At 42.2% G+C, this 20,385-nt stretch overlaps 1 protein-coding gene across 3 annotated transcripts; it reads right to left on the bottom strand.

Annotated features, from left to right (window-relative positions):
* Window positions 1–1,746: 1,746 nt before the first annotated feature.
* SKP1 (S-phase kinase associated protein 1) lies at window positions 1,747–18,807 on the bottom strand. 3 transcript variants are annotated; one of them, XM_088661907.1, is made up of 7 exons: window positions 18,749–18,807; window positions 18,206–18,237; window positions 15,633–15,729; window positions 8,053–8,126; window positions 7,093–7,236; window positions 3,362–3,502; window positions 1,747–2,855 (listed from the first exon to the last, which is right to left on the bottom strand). In XM_088661907.1, the coding sequence occupies exons 3-7, from the start codon at window positions 15,727–15,729 to the stop codon at window positions 2,820–2,822; spliced, it is 492 nt and encodes a 163-aa protein (XP_088518033.1). In that variant the 5' UTR covers window positions 18,206–18,237; window positions 18,749–18,807; the 3' UTR covers window positions 1,747–2,819. The 3 variants fall into 3 exon arrangements, with proteins under 3 accessions (XP_088518033.1, XP_034961345.1, XP_034961346.1); XM_035105454.3 differs by lacking the exon at window positions 18,206–18,237; XM_035105455.3 differs by lacking the exon at window positions 18,206–18,237 and having other exon boundaries at window positions 18,478–18,807.
* Between the last annotated feature and the right edge of the window lie 1,578 nt (window positions 18,808–20,385).

Genomic DNA, 20,385 nt, shown 5'->3' on the forward strand with positions numbered 1-20,385 from the left:
CTGTCTCTGGGGGAGCGCAGAGACATTCTTTTGCACAAGTGGAAATTATTCTACCCATGCAATGAAGTTAGCTGAATTAAACTCCTGGAACTTAATTTAAAACACAGTATGCTAAGGCATTATCTTTATGAGCAATATGTGTTAACAGCCACAATCCAACGTCCACAAAATAATGTTAAGCACACCTCTTATGACCAAAGTTGCAACTATTTTAATGTGACTATTTCACAGTACTCACCTTCTCAGGTTAAGCTAGAAAACAAACACCACACACTTCTCGCTCTCAAAGTGCAGGCTACCCAGCATATTCAGAACTGTGCCCTTCTAGCGTTGCAGAATGTTTTCAGCAGGCAGTATACCAAATAGATCTCCTTCAGCCAACAGTAAGTAGACTTTTTTCTACTTGAAATACCACAAGAGTACAATGGATATTATTTCGCCTGCTGGAGCAAATTTATTGTTTGCTCTATAACCATCAGAAAGTACTTCACATGGCCAGGCTTTTAGATGCTCTCTAACCCACACTGGCATCAAAATTCTTCACAACCAAAGAGAAGAAGGCAACACTAACTGGACTAGAAACACTGAAAATGTCTCACTTAATCCCACTCTCTGCACAACTTTAGAGGTTAAAGGGAGATGCTGCCAACATGTCAAAGGCAGATTTTCTATTATCTTACCTTCTTGACTTTCTGGATAGTCAATTCTTTACCCCTCCCCTTCCAATGTTTACAGATAACAATGCAGAGAAATGGCTCACTTCTTTAATGAGACAACAGTGAAGGGATAGAAGGTACTCACTTCATTGCGTATTATAAGGATGATTTCAAAAAGACACAACCTGGATAGGGGATTAGTTGTGGCCTCTGCTCTCAAATTCTGAAGGGAGAGTATAAGTGTTGGAACTTTCGACATTATCCCCTGCTAGAAGACAACAAGTGTGTTTGAAACCCTCACTGGGAATTCTGATGAGAGTTGCCCAGTTCTTGTGCTTCTGGGTTCAAGATCTCCCTTCCACCAAAACTATCTGGATGACAAGAGCAGTGACCTTGTTAGAAACTCTAGGCAAATGAGAAGTGTCAAGTATTTCCCTGGCATCAGTCCCTGTCTGACATATTTTCCCCTTGCCATGCTCACAAGACCCAGGGTTAACCTTAACCTGGAACTGCTAGTTATTTCCAAAACCCATGCATATTGAGCATCATCATCATGAGTCATGGGAACATTTGAGTTCGTTCGTTCCTTCCCATAGACTTCCACAAAAGACAACCATCCCCACCCTGAGGTAGATCCCAGTAATTAGAACTGGTAGAATACAGTATTGGACTTTTTCATGCAATCCAGTGCTGGACTCAGTGGTTGAGCAAGTGCAATTGGAGACTTGATCCTGGAAAATGAGAAGTAAGCATAGGCAGTTTGATTACTTTAAAAGACACAGGGTTATAGGCATAGACTAGAAACAGAGATGTTTTGATAAACCGCTGGGGTTGGGTTTAAGCAAGAAGACTACTTGAAGAATATTTCAGCATTCATGTACTGGTAACTGAAGCCCATCTTTTGCACCTGTTTTTCTCCTGGCTGTTTCTTCTACAGATGGCATTATCAAGTATACAATCATTTCATGTTAACAGCTTGTGAAGTTGTGGAGCAATATGCACATTGGTTGCTATGCATGTTTCAATTTTAACTGCCTCATTTAACCCGAGGTATCTTATTCTGTGTAGAACTCAAAGGTCACCACTGATCTTTGAAGTGAAGTATATTTATTAGGGTTTTGTTCTATGCTAGTGTGTATACAGAAAATGGAATGCAATACAAGCCATGGGGATGCCTCAATGCTTAGTACATATGAACATCCTAATTCCTACAGGGGAACTGTAGAAACTGAAAAAAGAAACAGTCTTTCTTGCAAGTGGTTTTTTCCTAAACAACCATCAAATGGCACAACATCAGTATCATACTGTGTATGCACAGTGACAAGTCACTGCAATCTGATTTCATGTACAACACTGCAGACTAAGACTTTCACAGAATAAGATATTTTAAAAAACTACAGGAAAATACTGCAGCTTGTCTAACATAGCAAGCACCAACATGTACTATCCAAGGAATTTTAGCTTTGGTAATCTCTTTTGATCACACAGTGGGATTTAATCTGCTAGTTCGGGGGACTAAGCAACTGACTGCGATTTCCAGAAAGAAGCATGATCTCTGTTATCTGGCCAAAAATTGGTTTAACTGTCTACCTCTAACTGCCTGAGTCAATTCTACATTACGCCACTAACAAAACCAACATGGTTTGTGGCAGTTGTCACCTGTCCTCAACAAAAAAAGGTGTAGAATTGAAGAAACAATTATAGCAACTGGTTTTTCAAGACTTCCCATTGTTCTAAGAAGCCATTAGGATGTGAATGAAAACAGGCTTCATTAATTCTGTTTCAGAAAACTTTTGCAATTGATTTTATTTACAGTGCCAGAGGTTGCTGAATTTCTGACATCCTATATATTTAAAATCATACAGTGACACATTTAAAAGCATGGAAAGGCTAGCTTGCGGTTCGAATTCCCATACGGAGTCCACACTTAGTATAGTTTTATTGGTATCAGAGGAAAAGTAAGGGGACATTGGATTACACTGGTAGAAACTCAGCCAAAAGGATTTAAATCTATATTCAAATATTACACATGCAAAGAGAACACCACCCTACAAGAACAACTTCATTTGCTGCTGCATTTGTCTAATATTAACAGTTATAAACAGAGCAGTGCAACTGGTATTTGGAACGATCCTTACAGTGTCAGTTGTCAGGCACAAGACTTCACTTTTCTTCACACCACTGGTTTTCTTTGCGTACCTAAAAATCAAGACAGCCTTTAATACATTCATAGTACTTAAGGATTCTGAAAGTGTGCAAAGCAAAGGAAATGGTACTCAATTAAATTAAATTAAATTGAAATGGTACTCATGCCTGAAACCAAGGAAATTTATTTCTTATTGAGGCTATTTCCATACAGGCTTATCAAGCATGTGGGCAGGAGGAGCACCATACAAAAGTGTGAAGGAAAATTTAGTCACATGCATGGCATGGCATGGCATGGCATGTCTCTCATATGGCACATCTTAGCTTCACATAACAAGCTTTGAGCAAGTACTTTATCTTTGTGAGGATCATTATGACAAAGATCCAGAATCCTAAGTGAGACTATAATAATTGGGATAGAATGTCACACAAAGACCAGCACCAGTGATTGGTTGCTCAAAAGATGAGATCATGTACCTTCAAAGGACTAAGAAAAAATGAGTAGTACAGATCCTGTTTTATGCAGAGCAGCTAAATTCAAGGTAGAAACTATGGCATACCTGGGCTTCTTCTTCTTCAGTGAAGTCATTCTTGATATTGAAGGTCTTGCGGATTTCTTCTGGTGTTTTCCCCTTAATCATATTTGCAACTGTCTTGCACGTCACATCAAGTAAGCCTTTGATGTCTAAGTAGTTTGCAGCCTTTAGGGAAAAAAGACCAATTTAAAGTCTTGTGCTCAATGCAATACCACCAAAATATACTATACTGTCAGAGGTTTTATTTATATAAAGCAGGGGTGGCCAACTCCCAAGAGACTGCGATCTACTCACAGAGTTAAAAACTGGCAGTGATCTACCCCCTTTTTGGGGGTTCAGGTCAAAGATGTTGAGCTTTTTTTAGGAAGGAGGAAGGTCCATTTTGGGGAGGTTCAGGTCAAAGTTGTTTTTTCAAGAGAAGGTAAAATGTTGAGCTTTTTTTTTAGGGGAGCCACAGTTGTTCAGCTTCTTTGAGCGGAGCCAATGATCTACCAGAGATCTACCACAGACATCCAGTGATCTACCGGTAGATCACGATCTACCTGTTGGACATGCCTGATAGATATAAAGTAACAGCCAATTATCAAGACATATCCTATTCCATTGTGATTTACTTATTTGCATGATATTATAGTTTTTTGGTTTTGATTTTAATCGAGATAACTTTATTGATACTTTTTTGTTTAGCATTTACAAGGACCATTAATTAGGCCAGGCTGGGGGACCCCTGCTGCTGAACTGTTATTAATTCAATCTCTATCTTGGCCTTCCACTCAATGAGCCTAGGGTGGCAAATAATAAAACAGCAAAATGATACAATTTTAAGAAATTAAAAGTATATCAAACATCTTAAGAACAGTTACATATCACAGCTATTAATTTCAAGGTTATCACAAATTGTCTTTCAGCTATCAAATGCCCAGGTGAACATAAATGTTTTTAAATTCCTCTTGAATATTAATAATGAGGAAGAAACAACTCACCAAGGAGGGCATTGGAGAACAGTTACCAAGAAGGCCGCCGCAAGTCAGTGCTCATCTAGCAGCATCAACACGTCGATCATAAGGCTCAAGATGGTTGATACTGGGGATGTGTATTTTTAGCTACTTGAGTCTCAATCAGATTAGGGCCTTCTAAATTACCGTCACCATGAATTGGGCTTGGAAGCTCACTGGCAGTCAGTGCATCATTTTCCCATCAAGATGTCCCAATCATAACTTCAAACACTCTAGTCTAGACTACTGACCACATTGGCCTGGAAATGTGGGAGGCATAGTCCAACAACATCTGAAGGGTCTCAAGTTCCCCGCCTCTGAATTAAGCAATCTCAGAACACTTGGTCATTCAGTTATGGAGCATGCATCTATAATACACTAATATGCCATAGTAGTCAGCTAGTTTTGCTTTGAAAGGGCCCTAGGGGCAAGAAAACCAAGAGTCGTACTCATACAAGTATTGTTTTCATAGATGCCACTTCATTTCATTTATGGCTTCAGCAGCAAAACTTGGCAGTGTCCTTTAGCTGCAGGCTTCTAGTTTACATGTATGCTTGAAGTAATGTTCACTTACTGAAGTGCGACTTTATTATGCATGCAGGGCCAACAGAAAGGTTTCCCCTGAAGATCAAACTCAGGCAGGCTCATATAGGGAGATATGGTACTTCAGGATAGCCTGGACACAAGCTTTATTGGGCTTTACAGGTCATAATGAGCACTTTGAAATGTGCCCAGAAACAAACCAGTAGCCAGTGGAGCTGTTGACATAAGGAATTTCTGTTCTTCCTGTAACCAGCTCTGGTCAGCATTCTGAACTGCAGAAGTTTCCAAAAATTCTGCAACAGCACACCCACAGAAAGCTTGATATAAATGGGATGTAACTAAGCTATGGATCACAGTGGCCAGATCAGATATTTACAGAATGCAAGCAACAAGCCAACAATCAAAATATTGGTCAGGAGTTACCCAGCACCACCATCTGGGCTTGGCCTCCAAGATAGACCACAGCCACCCTAAAACAGTTCCTCCAAGTCTCACACTAGTAGGATGCCATGGCCAATGGTATCAAAAGCCACCGAGAGGTCCAGCACACTCTCCCTGTCCAGCTTCCAGCATAGGTCATCCACCAAGGGACCCAAAGCCATTTCTTTCCCATAACCAGGCCTGAATCCAGATTAATAATAATATTATAATAATTTATTATTTATACCCCGCCCATCTGGCTGGGTTTCCCCAGCCACTCTGGGCGGCTTCCAACAGAAAAATGAAATAAAATAATCTATTAAACATTAAAAGCCTCCCTAAACAGGGCTGCCTTCAGATGTCTTCTAAAAATCTGGTACTGGACCTGTGTCTGGGCAGAACAATGGGGGTGGAGACGCTCCTTCAAGTATACTGGACCGAGGCCATTTACGGCTTTAAAGGTCAGCACCAACACTTTGAACTGTGCTCGGAAATGTACTGGGAGCCAATGTAGATCTTTCAAGACCGGTGTTATGTGGTCTCAGCGGCCGCTCCCAGTCACCAGACTAGCTGCCGCATTCTGGATTAGTTGTAGTTTCTGGGTCACCTTCAAAGGTAGCCCCACGTAGAGCGCATTGCAGTAGTCCAAGCGGGAGATAACTAGAGCATGCACCACTCTGGTGAGACAGTCTGCAGGCAGGTAGGGTCTCAGCCTGCGTTCCAGATGGAGCTGAGACAGCTGCCCTGGGCACAGAATTGACCTGTGCCTCCATGGACAGCTGTGAGTCCAGAATGACTCCCAGGCTGCGCACATGGTCCTTCAGGGGCACAGTTAGTCCTCCCCACCCGCTCGCCTCCTGTCGCCCACAAACAGTACTTCTGTCTTGTCAGGATTCAACCTCAATCTGTTAGCCACCATCCATCCTCCAACCGCCTCCAGGCACTCATACAGGACCTTCACCGCCTTCACTGGTTCTGATTTGAAAGAGAGGTAGAGCTGGGTATCATCCGCATACTGATGAACACCCAGCCCAAACCCCCTGATGATCTCCCCCAGCGGCTGCATGTAGATGTTAAAAAGCATGGGGGAGAGGACAGAGCCCTGAGGCACCCCACAAGTGAGAGCCCAGGGGTCCGAACACTCATCCCCCACCACCACTTTCTGAACACGGCCCAGGAGGAAGGAGCGGGACCACTGTATGACAGTGTCCCCAGCTCCCAACCCCTCTAGGCGGTCCAGAAGGATGTTATGGTCGATGGTGTCAAAAGCCGCTGAGAGAACCAGCAGAACTAGGAAACAACTCTCACCTTTGTCCCTAGCCCGCCGGAGATCATTAACCAGTGCGACCAAGGCAGTTTCAGTCCCATGATGAGGCCTGAATCCCGACTGGATTGAAATGGATCTAGACTATCCATCTCATCCAAGAACTCTTGAGGCTGAGAAACCACCAAATGCTCCAGCATCCTTGTCCAAGAATGGAATATTGGAGACCGGCTAATAATTATCCAGAATAGTGGGACTCCAGGAGGGCTTTTTCAGCAAAGATCTTACCACTAGGCAGGTTGAAACCTCACCTTGGTGAAGAGTTGTTCACCTTTCCCTTACCCACTCAGCAATTCCTCCCACCTGGCTACTCTTATAAGCCAGGAAGGACAAGCACCCAGGAAACACATGGTGGCTCTCACTTCTCCAAAACAAAACATATTAGAAATTTCTATAATACCTTGCAATATTCCACTGATCTACAAAGTTCATTACAACACCTGGCACCACCTGAATATACAAAACCAACCTACCAGGATAAGTTCAAAGAGAGTTCCTTGGTCTACTTTAAGAAATTCTTGGTCCCACACAGGGATGTCATCTGTTCGTTTCTCTTTGTTTTCATCATCCTCAGGGGGAGGTGGGTCATCTTTATGGTGGGTGCACCACTGGATTACCTTAAGGAATTAGAGTAAAGTAGCTTATGAAAGATCTTCATATTTGTTTATTTAGTCTAAAATAAACATTTGTTCTTAAAACTGCAAGCAAATTTGTTTTATCAGTGTTCAGAGATCTTTTTGCACAGCCACTACTTAATACAATAACACAGAACTGTCAGAGGTAGTTTGCCTCTGAATAAAATTTGCATGGAATCACAAATGAGCACTGTTGTGCTCGGGTCCTGTCTGTAGACCTCCCATGGGCACCTGGCTGGCTACTGTTGAGAACCAGATGTTGAGCTCTAATATTCAAAACTGCACAAGAAACTCTACCCAGAAGAAGCAGAGGCTTCCTGCTTTAGGCTTTGCCCTCCAAAATGTGGTATGTGGTAGAATCGAGTAAAAGACAAGTAACAGAGGGGGTGGGGTCAGCAAGAATGGCCCTGTTCTTCCTCCCTCCATGCAACTGGAATTGTATGAGGTTGCTCACACAGAACTTATAAATAATGCAAATATAGACTCTATTGTATATAGGGAAGATGGCAACAAGTAAGGCTGCTTAGAATGGCACAGAAATGTAAGATGAACAGTTAAGCCACATATAGCAACTAAAAGGTTTGTGTGTATGTTCCATAAAACTACTGCAATAAAAATGGATGCACTATCTGAATGTAGTATTGTATTATCCCAAATAAAAATATAACCTAATTTTCCCAGCACTGGATATACTTCTCACAATAGAAGAACCATTTTCAGAAAAGATGACTATACTGCATACAACAAGGTTGAGTCTGAAGCTCATGTTACCAAAACAAAAATCATGTTCAACATTACCTTTTTTAATATAGCTGCATTAACGTTTGGAAGAGGGACAGGATCATCATCCCCTTCATCATCCATTCCCAAATCTGAAAATAGAAAAGGGGAAAAACAAGTAATTTACATAGCCAGAACCCCTACATTTGTTAAAAGGCACCTTCTACTGCAATATTTGTTGTTGTTGTCGTTTAGTCGTTTAGTCGTGTCCGACTCTTCATGACCCCATGGACCATAGCACGTCCATGGGGTCATACTACTGCAATATAGGTACATTCAGATCCTGTTCTTGACTAAAATATACTCTTTTCCAACATGAAACTTATGCAAAATGCACAGGCTACACACTGCAAATTATTAATAAATTGATTCTATTTGTAGTCAAGACTGATTTTGTTAGAAGTAATGCTAGCCATATTGCCTAACTCCTGCTCAAGCGAGGACATATTCCTGAGCTGAAATATTAAAACAGATGGTCAGGCCATCTAATCTTTTCTTGAATATTTCCAATAAATTAATATTCACACTCTCTCCAGGCAACTGATAGAAGTGCTGTCTTACTTGACTAGTAATTTGAGAGGCCTGCAGCTGATATTTTGACTGGTAAATTCCCCATAGTCTGATCATATGCATATATGAATCAAGCATTCTTGTTCAATGTGCACAGAACTGGAGTCTTAAGTTGTTTGCCTTTGCCACTATCTTGTGTTTTGTCTGGTAGGGAAAGGAAGAAACTGGTCTTCTACTCCACTTCCTGACTCATTGAATTCACAGTCCTCAGCCAATAAGCCATTTTGTTTATTGCTGCTGCAGCAGCCACCTTGACAGAAATTGCTACCTTAGCAAGTAACAGTGTCCTTAGCAGTTGACGCTAAAAGACCAACTGGTGAACATGAACTTCTGCTTCTTCGACTCCCAGGCAGAAAGAGAGTCAATGTGTGTGTATAATACCAATGAATGCATCAACCTTTACCCACCACACAGAAGTAAATCCACATGGAAGAACTCCATGGAACTTACTTGCAAGAATGTACATAATCAGACTGTAAAAAAAAAAGTATGTTCCTCTGTCCTGATCTGCCTCTCCTTCCCCAGCTACTACCGTGTTTCCCCTTTTTTAAGACACCGTCTTATAACTTTTTTCCCTCAAAAAAACACACAGTGGCTTATTTTCAGGGGGTGTCTTTTTTTAAAAAAAGTGCTGGTACTACTGGGACCCACTGGCTCAGGATGCTCGGTGCTCTCTTCTGCGCGCTGCTGGGCGCGTTGTTGGCGCTGCCAGTTCCGAGCGCCTGCAGGGTGGGGTGCGGGTGGCAGTGCTTTAAACCCCCAACCCTGTAGAAAGCAATGGAAGTTATGGACCGTAACAATCCTTAAGAGGCGCAGGTCTTAAAAAACCCCTGGTATCACCCTTGAAGCACAGCCTTCCAAAGTCAGGGGGGAAGAGGTCTGTTTAGACAAAGGAAAGGTTCGTGGGTGATTCTGCGCCCTGGGACCCACAGAGCTACTTTAAAAATCCCAACCTGGGGGGGGGGGTCAAATAGTGAAGCCCCATAGCCCTGTAGCAACAGAAGGCACATTCTGAAGCACCCAAGCTGTTCGGTTCCATAAAAAATCCAGGAATTGTAAAATTAACAACAATAATGGGGGGGGCACTCTATCCAAAGAGTTAAGAATGAATTTGAAAGTGTTGAGTTATATATGGAAAAATATGGAAAGGAAAGTTAAAGATAAAAAATAAATAATTATCGCAAGGGAAAAAATAACATCATAAAGGGTAATAATATTAAATATAAAATAGACAACACAACAGAAAAAGCAATGAGATCGCACAGGAGTGAGGGAAGTGGGGAGAGAGGGAGGGGGGTAAGGAATGGAAGGAGGCAATGGTTGGAGGAGGGTATAGGGGGATGAATTAAAGGAAAATTAAGACTGAGAAGCGCATGGTTTTTGTTTTTTAAAGATGCAAAGGCTTGCAATCAGCCAAAGTATAGAGCCCAACTTCCAGGAGACTGCGATCTACTTGCGGATTTATAAACTGGAGGTGATCTACCCCCGTTTTATTGGTGTTCAGGTCAGAGTTGTTTTTAGAGAGAGGAAATATCCCATTTTTGAGGTTAAAGTAAAAGTTCCTGACCTTTTTTTTATAATGAGGAAATGCTGCTAAAACTCCGTTCTTCATTCCACGAAGGGGAGAGGGGGCGGGGCCGGGTGCTCAAAGACAAAAGAAATGGAAAAGGAGATAGCGATCAACTGCAGCCTCCTGCAGCCGCCGGGAGAGGCAGGGGCTGCAGCCGAGTGCTGCTTCGCAAACAAACGGGGGAAAGTGCTTAGAACCCAGAGAATCCAGCTGAAAAACACGAAGCAGCAACAGCAATTGCACACACACCATCCCAAGCCAGCACAGTAACCAAGTCCCAAAAGCAAGAAAGGACTCAGCAAACACTGCTGCGGCCGGCGTTGCTGCTGCTGACTCGGGGAGCTCAGTGCTCTCTTCCACACAGCGCCTATCACTATGGCTTATTTTCGGGGTACGGTTTATATTTCTCAAATGCTTAGAAATGCTGCTATGGCTTATTTTATGACTACGCCTTAAAAAGGGGGAAACACGGTAGCACACATGGACTGTGTGAAGATTCACCATCACCACAAGGATAACATATTGCATAAACTGTGAGGAGCCCCAAGGATTTGCTCTAGTTTCTGATTTACAACCTAAGTCCCTGATCCTAAGCACTCCAACCACAAAAACTGATTTTCCCTAGGCAAATCAGCACACGTGCAAATAGCCCTTTAAGCCCCTCCTCAATGTTCACTCCCCTTTCATAGCATAAAATGAGCTGTGCACAAAAGAACCTCAGCCTTCTGTTGCTCTTTCCATTTGTGCTTAGTAGCTAATACAGAAGTACTTATTAAAGCTCTTATCTACACCAATGAACCCTATACTGCACTTCATTCAGAGTATGACCTCCCCCCCCCCCCCTGTTAACAGTTTCAACTTCAGGAAATATGGCATGCCCTTCGGTAAAATCAGAGCTGCTGTTTAGCTTGTGAAGTACTTTTATCAATGCATAATTGCCATATTAGAACTTAACAGAGAACAGACTGCTATGAAGTAAATAAAATCATTTTTAAAAGCTTGCCAAGCTGCTTGTAATTATCTAAACCAGGCAACCCAAACTTCGGCCCTCCAGATGTTTTGGACTACAATTCCCATCTTCCCCGACCACTGGTCTTGTTAGCGATCATGGGAGTTGTAGGCCAAAACATCTGGAGGGCTGCAGTTTGGGGATGCCTGATCTAAACACATCTCAGAACTCACATCAACATGGATACACATGCAGCATCTTTAAGTTTTATTAAGTTAAACCATAGTCCTGGTTACAGGTAGGTAGCCGTGTTGGTCTGGGCCGAAGTAAAATAAAAAAATTCCTTCAGTAGCACCTTAAAGACCGACTAAGTTTTTATTTTGGTACAGTATAAGCTTTCGTGTGCATGCACACTTCTTCAGATACGCTGAAATAGGAGTCCCCAGGCGCTTATGTAGAGAAGGGGTGGGGAGGGGGTGGGGAGGGGAGGGGGTATCACTCAGAAGGGTGGTGGAAGTGGGTGATTGACTGACTGATAGCTGTTGATGACCGAAAATGACTGCAAATGGTTTTGCATGAAAAAGCAAGGGTTGAGACAATGAGATGGCTGAAGATCGCTTTATCATGTATAATGAGATAACTTTGCTGCCACATACACCCGGACAACACCATTACTGGCCCCAACAACATCCAACATACCATCTCAGGACTATTTAATTGCTCATCTTCTAACATTGTGTATGCCATCAAATGCCAACAGTGCCCTTCAGCTCTCTATATTGGACAAACAGGCCAAACCCTACGCCAAAGGATAAATGGACATAAATCTGACATCAGGAACCAGAAGACAGAAAAACCAGTAGGAGAACACTTCAATCTCCCAGGACATTCTATACAAGATCTCAAAGTAGCTGTCTTACTACAAAAGAATTTCAGAAATAGACTGGAAAGAGAAGTTGCTGAATTACAACTTATCACCAAGCTCAAAACCATGGAGGGACCTGGTTTGAACAGAGACACTGGATTCTTATCTCATTATACTGTACATGATAAAGTGATCTTCAGCCATCTCATTGTCTCAACCCTTGCTTTTTCATGCAAAACCATTTGCAGTCGTTTTCGGTCATCAACAGCTATCAGTCAGTCAATCACCCACTTCCACCACCCTTCTGAGTGATAACCCCTCCCCTCCCCACCCCTTCTCTACATAAGCGCCTGGGGACTCCTATTTCAGCGTATCTGAAGAAGTGTGCATGCACACGAAAGCTTATACCAAAATAAAAACTTAGTTGGTCTTTAAGGTGCTACTGAAGGAATTTTTTTATTAAGTTAAACCAAACATTTTTAAGCACAATGTCCCAAACATGATTAATGCAATCTAAAATCTAGCAGGTCATAAGCATTTGGTTAGATTAAGAGCTTAAGAAGTAATAGATCAATGTGAACCACTGATTATTAAAAGACAGACATTAAGCTGTGCCATTACTTGATGGATTTATTTGTTTTACAGCAACTGTGTACTGCCCTAAAATAGCAGCAAAAAGAACAAGGCATTAATAGGGGTTCGGGGGCTTTCAAGAATACTGGCATTTCCTATGTTTTTAGTTTTTAGTTACCCTATTACCAAGATTATCTGGGCAACACCAGCTCTTTCCCCCTTAAGAGTCACACAAAAAAAAACACCAGCTAAGTGGAATGCATCTCTTGAAGACTATGTTGAAATAGCAAGACGCTCATAAGGTCTTACCAGCATCTTCTGATATGTACCTTTGTATGGGCTAACATACCTAGCAGCAATGGGGAAATATAAAAATACAAATTCTATATGAAAAATACCACAAACTCAGAAATAGAAACAGAGCTACAAGAAAATATTGGGAAACAGTCCATAAGACTGTTGAATCCCTGTTTCTAAGGATTATAAACAGCTAGCTTTACATAAAGGCCATATGGTTAAGTTTCATGGCTCCCTTTTAATTTGCTGGCAGTCAGAATTAAGCTTTCATCCTGCAAAATTTAATTGCTTCCAGCTCACAATTCCAGCTATCCACTCAAATATATACTATCACTTTACAAAGGCTCAACCACAACTGGAACAGGCATGGTGAACATCCACTATGTCCTAAACAAAAGCTTTGTTATTAAGTGTTGAAAAATCTGCCATGCTGAGCTTTGAAATACCTCCAGGATACACTCCTGAGTACATATACAGTTCCAGTCCCAGCTAAAAACATGATCCTCCTCAAGCTCTATCAGATATGTGGCATCCAGTTTTAATGTCTCGTATTCCTATGACTGTTTTTCCATTCCTTTGAAGATCCGCTCCCTAGTTCAATCAATCTAATTTGACATAGAAGATTGCCTCTGAATGATTAGTAAGGTTTAATTTCATATTCTACTGCACATGGGAAGCCCTTTAAGAATTTAGCTGAAACATACATCACCCATCTTCATAACAGCTTTTGAACCAATGCATAAACAGAAGTCTGCATTCAAAAACTGATTAGAAGTTGAAGAATCCAACCAAATGGCCACATTTGCTTCCACTACCCTGAAGGTGGGAAGTAAGTGACTAGCCATGCCATGGTAGCCATGACTAATGTGGTAGTCCCTGCAAACAGCTGTTTTACTTCAAAATCGTACAAGAAACTGCTCAGACTTTAAAGCCATTACACTAGCGGCCCTCATCACATCCTGTAGTCCTGTTAATTATGTTATGTGAATTAGTACTTCTGCCAGTCCTGAAGCTACTGCCAATCAATTTTGGGATGACCCTCCCCAAACGATCCACAACTGAGAAGACAATTGCCCCCTTTCTCTCAAATTATTCTTAATTTTACAAACTTCTATCGCACCCACTCGAAGCCAAAGACAAAATGAATATGTTTATAGAGTTTTTCAGTGTAATTTTAAAACTACCAAGAATTCAGGGGTGTGGGTGGCACTGTGGTCTAAACCACTGAGCCTCTTGGGCAAGAGTTAGGCACCTTGCAGCTGCCAAGGAAGTTTCTCACCTCCCTTTCCTGCTCTGGAACAAGGGTGCATGGCAAAGGCTTCCCGATTAGTCTCTGTATGACCAAAGCAGTTTGGTTACCTCAGCTACACAGCTTGCAGGCCCAGCCCTTCCCCCAGCCATGGAGCTAGGTGGCATGTAATTGCTCAGAGGATCCCCAACCATCTCTGCAGCTCCAAGGTTTGGGAGGAAGGCTGAGGCACCAGGAAATAAATAGTAGTTAAGAATATACCCCGTTTCTAAAGTTCAGTTTTCTGCTCCCTTATGACTGCTGGTGAAGGAAACCTTTAGCAATATCAAATGAAAAGAAGTAATTGGAAAAACTGGAACAGTTAACTACAAATTTACTAGGGAGCTAAATGCTTACACCAAAAACAAAAAGGAGGCTTTGGAACCTATTTTATCATGGACTAGAGTCCACATCATCCAATCAGTGATGGTTGGCAGGTATGTGTGTAGGTTCTGGGTTATGAACACACACAAAATGGTTCACTGGACAAAAAAAATATGCCACGAATATAAAGTAGTTCCAGTCTGACATTTCTACAGTGGTTAAATATGTCCTGTAAAGGTAGTGAAGTCATGGCCTATAAGCCACATCTGGCTTATAAAAACAGTAATTTTATTATTTATATGCTACCCATCTGACTGGGTTGCCCCAGCCATTCTGGGCAGTTCCCCACCAAATATTAAAAACACAATCAAACATTAAAAACCTCCCTTCTGGCCTACCAGCTCTCCCCCCAGTGCCTCTTCCTCTTGCATTAACTTATTTGCAAGCAGCCCCTTCTTCCTCTGGAGCAGCACCACTGCTAGAAAGTCTTAGCATGCAGGGTACAAGCCTTCCTACACACTAAGACCATCTAGCAATGCTGAGAGAGATGAGCCAATTTTTGGAGGCTATCATCCCCAGCATTGGGTTAGGTGGAGAAGTTCCTCTCTTCCTAGTCCAGCACTGCAATGGGGAGGAGAGGAAATGCAGTCTCTTGCTCTTCAGTGACCCACCATGGAAATCAAGAGGACTTTCCTATCATCTGTATAGTAGCAGGGAAATGAGGAAACTGTCTATGCTCATCAGAAAGACAAAGGGAGTGAGAGTGAAGGGTGTGAGAGAGAAGGGAGCTGTGCACCTGCATATGTGGCAAGTGATTGTGCTCTGTGTGGGGGCAGTTATATGCAGTGAAAGTGTGTGCATAGGGAGGTGCTGTATCTATTCACATTGGTCACACCCACCTCCAGCATGAGACCCCCTGAGGGACTTTCTATGTAGCACTTGTGGGAAAGGGGGGAAAAGAGTTAGTTGCACTCATGTGCACAATGCACTGTGGCTGAAATATTGTATGGCCTAAATAGATTTACCTTTATGTATCTCAAGATTTCCAGGAAAGATTCCCATAGTTACTTCATGTTAAGCTAAGAATTAATCTATTCCTGGTATGCAGCAACAGTCTTCAGACCCACTCATTCCAAGTTATATATCTTCATGCTTCCCTTACCTTCCAACATTGTCTTGATGGTTACAGACTGCTTTGCAATTTCAACGTCGACCTCAAATATTTCTCCATCAGAACTTTGCAGTTTAATTGAAGGCATCTATGGTGAGAAAATATAGTTAATGTTAGCTACATTTTAAATAATAAAAAGCTACAAAATTATTTTTATGTTGCAAAGGGCAGATCTTTGAATGAAGTGGTATACAAATTTTAAAATAAAATAATTTGTTTATAGCAGTTTTGTTAAACAGTGCATCTTCTACTGAAAAATAAGATTACACAGAAAGGGAAATAAATTTTGTCTCTGTATTGCAGAAGGGAGCTGACCAGAAATAATGGATTGCTAAGATCACCACACACATTAACGGGTAGAAAGAAATTTGAACTGGTTGCAGCTCACCTTTTGTCCTTGCAGTAGCTCAACATTTGGTTTTTTAAAAAATGTCTTCTCAGTTGCCAGAATATGCAATACTAAGTAAGTGATTTACTCAAATACTCAAAGTATTGTTTAATCGAGATCTCAATTTACATTTGGACAGAAAGTGCAGTATGAAATTGCTTTTACTGAACCTGACCTATTTGTGCACCACTTTTATTTTTTAAAATACTGTACATGCTCAGTCAGAAATTTGGAGAACTGCTTGCATACCTCACCAAAACTTGAATCTCAGCCAGTGTCCTGACTTCTGTTATCTCTAGACTATGTTCTAGGCAAGTTTCCAACATATGATGCTGCACTTTCAAAAAACTCCTTAATGCATTTTTGCTTTTAGCACCCAGTAGAAAGAGAAAGGTTTCATTTTTATAACAAAGTGAAAACAACTGCAAAGGTGCTAGATAGCAAGTAACAGCGTTCAAAAAATTCAGCATGTTTTAACCCTTCTGACTTTCAAACTGACTTCTGAAAAAAATCCAATTGCAAGAATCACAGGCTATTATTTTTACTATGTAACATCAGAAATATCATTGACAGAAGTTTGTTGACAAATTACTGGAAATAAGCTCTATCCCCAAAGCACTGCAGAAAAGTACAGTAAGTTGTGCGCTTACCAGCTAGGTAAGCACATTTTTAAAGAACCTCACCACCCTTTAGTAACCAATTCTTATAAAATCTCTCACAGAAAGCTGACTCATAGATATTAAATCCAGTTTTAGAATTGGACTCTAGGGAAAGAACTGCAGACAAGATTTCCTTCTCATACAACTGCGTTGGTGCACAATGTGTTTTTTCCTTGAGGGAGGCTAATAGTCCACAGATCCAAGATCTGCTCCATACAGCAATAACCTCCCATTCTATAGGTTTACTGTACCTTCTCAGTACTGCTGATTTTGGCAGCAATCAACTTAGCCACTGTATAACATTGAGTACATGCCAAGTGCATCACAAACTGAAATCTTTTCCAGCTGCTTATCTTCCATAGTTTATTACCAGAATATTAAGATACCTTCATCAGATTTTGAGTTCCAAAATATGAACATTAGGGTCTTGTGCTTCTTTTAAAAGTAAATGTGTCACATACAAACACACTATGCAAATTAATGACAGCAAAACAAGACGTATGTCTAAAGAAAATATATATTTAAAAGATAACCCTTCAGAAAACATTTTAAGACCATGCATATATACACAGTGAACCATATTACAGGAAGTTGCATCATCAATTTGGTTTGACTACTACTACCAAGTCTATTTTCTAATGTGCCCTTTTAGCTGCTCTAGTTTGTCAGAAACATTTTTATAAAGAATGACAGTATTTTGTATGGCTCTTGACTGGCAACTGACTACTGTATACTGCACAGTAAAAAAAATGTACGGAGAGCAGAGAATTGTTGGGGCAAACAAGCATTTTGTCATTAAGTGTTTGGTTTTATGCCAGAAGACATTATATATAATTATTTTTGAATAGTTGTTTTCCTTTATTTCTACCAAAATGCAAGATTACCAAAGACACTGCATATTATTCTCTCCACTCTCAACTTTGTTATTCTTCCCAGTTCTCCATTTCAGCTATTTAACTATAATTCTAGTTACAATAGAGAAACCATGCAAAAACTGGTTTGTGTGGCTTTGTGTATACAACGGGCTGGAAAACAACTAATTTATATGGATATTTTAGTATGCGTCTGCTACAAAGTACGGTCAGAAGAAGTGGAGAGCAATGCCTCAGAGCTCAGACTATCACACTAAGTGCTCTCTCTGGCCTTTTCCACAGGCTAACTTTGTCAAACAAAAATTCTACAAGCTTCTCTTTACAGACTAGCAGTTTGGCCCTGCATTTAACAGAATATTCAATGCAATGGGGGGGGGGGTGGAGAGCTTTATATCTAAACGGTTCTAAACAGTGATTAATCCTAGCTAGCAGATCAGTCTACCGAAACACAATTTATGTTACTGATCATTTTTAAACTCCCAATCTCAAGGCTTTTTATTTTAAAACAGAGTATGAGAGAATATTGTTTATAACGCCGTTTCGCGTTGGTAAGGTAACCAAGCAAAACGGTGAAGCGAGTTCTACATATACAACAACAGGCACAATAAAAAAAATCCCATTTCCACCCTTCTCTCGAATACTCACATACAGCGGAGGGGAATCTGCCCCTTACAAGTCTACATTGGGGGGAGGGGGGGAGAGATTATTTCATACCCCAACATGAACTATTCCGGAAATACAACACACTTATTAACTTATTTTGTTAATGCTTTATTGTTCAAGAACATTAAAATGGGGGGAGGAGAGAAGAGGCGAAAAAAAGAGGTAAAAAGAGCCTGTTTTATTGGCTTCCGAGATGTGGGACGCATAAATAAGTGTCGTGGGAGGTGCTTGTCCCCAGGCAATTTACGGATTACCTTTTCTTCCTCCACAGCACTCTCCAATCCCGCTGCTGGAGGAGCAGGTGGCGGAGACACCCCTTAGCGAGGAGGAGAAGGAAGAGATCGCTCCCTTAGCAACCACCTGCAAATAAAGTCCCTCAGCCCTTCCCTCCGCTGCGGCCTTCCAATCCTGCCTAACTTCTCTCCCTCTCTTTTTTTTCCTTCCGCAGCTTCCTGCCTCAACTCCCCAGCGCTCCCAAACTAAGGAGCGAGGCCTAGACGCAGGCCAGGCCTAACCCTTACTCACCGTGAGGCAGCAACAGCAGCGGCTCTCGGCCCCTCCCTCTGCAACGCCACCCGATTGAAACCAGCGAGACTACTAAAGGCGGCTCGCGGCCGTCGCGTCTTATAAGGATAAGGCGGGGCGGGGCCGACTCGACGCGAGGGCCCCTCGAAGCTGCCTCCGCCCCCACCCTCGCAGAGTACGGGCTGTGTATTGCAGCGCCTGAACTAAAGGAGACCGGCAAACAGAAAGGGAGATCTCTCTCTCTCTCTCTCTCTCTATATATATATATATATTACGTCGCCCTTCCCCCTCAAGGCCTGCCTGTCTCCTCTTCCAACTGGGAGAGCGAGAGAGGCAGAGAGAGAAGAGCACAAACTACCACTCCTATGTAAGAGGGGAAGGAGATGGTTACACGTTTACTGCCTCTGGGGGTCCTTCAGGCAAAAGCTAAGGCTGCCTTCGTAGGGAACAATCTCATGGCAACGGCCGCCTCACAATGGCGGCGGCGGCGCGCGTAGTCAGCGGAAGGACGGCTAGGACGTACATCGAGCTATTGCTGCGTCTTGCGCGCGCTTCCCGCTTTCCCGTCGGCTGGTGCATTTTGAGGTGCATGAGCTCCGCCAACTCCCCTCCTCGAGCGTTTTCCATTTCATCATTCTTATTCCCCTGCATTGCGTTCTCCGAACCGTCGGACATCTTGCCCTGGATGCTCCGGCAGCAAAACTCCTCGACCCAACCTTGGGTGTTTGTTTTTAAGTTCAGACGCTATGCCGTAGCCACACGCTCGCGTACATTGTCCCGAGAACTCGTAAGAAAGAAGTAGAAAAACGCCTCGAGCATACAAAGTGCTCGTTCAGCAAGTATGAGTCGAACCTGCGGCCCGGCCGGCCAGCTGTCTTTTGAACTCAAACCCTCGTCAGTCCTAGCCGGCATGGCCAATAGTTAGGGTCGGGTTGATGGGGAGTTTTAACCCAGCAACAATGTCTCCAAAAGATATACTTCTGAGTAGACAGGGTTGTACTGAAAATCTGCAATCCCAATAAAGAACACTCAACAGGGCTTCTAAGTAAAGAAGTCTATTACCCGGCTCGCAGCGCTGTGTTTTACTTAAAAGCCAAGTCTCCCTAAATTTAGGTGCATAGTATACAACGAAGGCACATTTGTGCGTAAGAGTGATCCCATTTCCTTTTGGGCCAGCAGTGTGGACAGTAATAAAAGTTACAAAACTACTCCACTGGTTGGGATAAAATGCATTTACCATCAGTCCTGGATCTCAAAATGTAATAGCTCTAGAATCCCAAAACAGCAGCAGCAGCACGAGGCCAAGCTCTGTGTTAACCATATACTTTTAAAATGTGTGAATAAGTTAACTGCTCACTTTTGTTTGAAAGAAAAAGCATAACAGCTATCATGGCTTGTCATTATGGTCTGGATCAGGCTATGTTCTGCCTCCACAGTTAAAGTCTGTATGCTTCTGGATACCAGCTGCTGGAAACCACTGTAAGGTTTCTTGCTCAGGTCCGGTTTGCTGGCATTCTATAGGTATCGCCACCACTGTGCAGACAGGATGCTGGACTATATCAGACACTGGCCTGATCCAGCAGGCTGTACTAATGTTCTTAACATTCCCCAGTTTGGACTCCTGCCAGTTTATTGCC

Source organism: Zootoca vivipara, chromosome 2 (assembly GCF_965207765.1).
Source record: "Zootoca vivipara chromosome 2, rZooViv2.hap1.1, whole genome shotgun sequence".
NCBI classification, from domain to species: domain Eukaryota; kingdom Metazoa; phylum Chordata; class Lepidosauria; order Squamata; family Lacertidae; genus Zootoca; species Zootoca vivipara.

Bases quoted from the DNA above. Each gene is read 5' to 3' on its own strand.
- SKP1 (XM_035105454.3), bottom strand. From the start codon at position 15,729: ATGCCTTCAATTAAACTGCAAAGTTCTGATGGAGAAATATTTGAGGTC. The intron at 8,127-15,632 runs GTAAGGGAAGCA...TTCTATTTTCAG, and splicing joins CATCAAGACAATGTTGGAAG to ATTTGGGAATGGATGATGAA. The intron at 3,503-7,092 runs GTAGGTTGGTTT...TTTTCCCTAAAG, and splicing joins CTCTCTTTGAACTTATCCTG to GCTGCAAACTACTTAGACAT.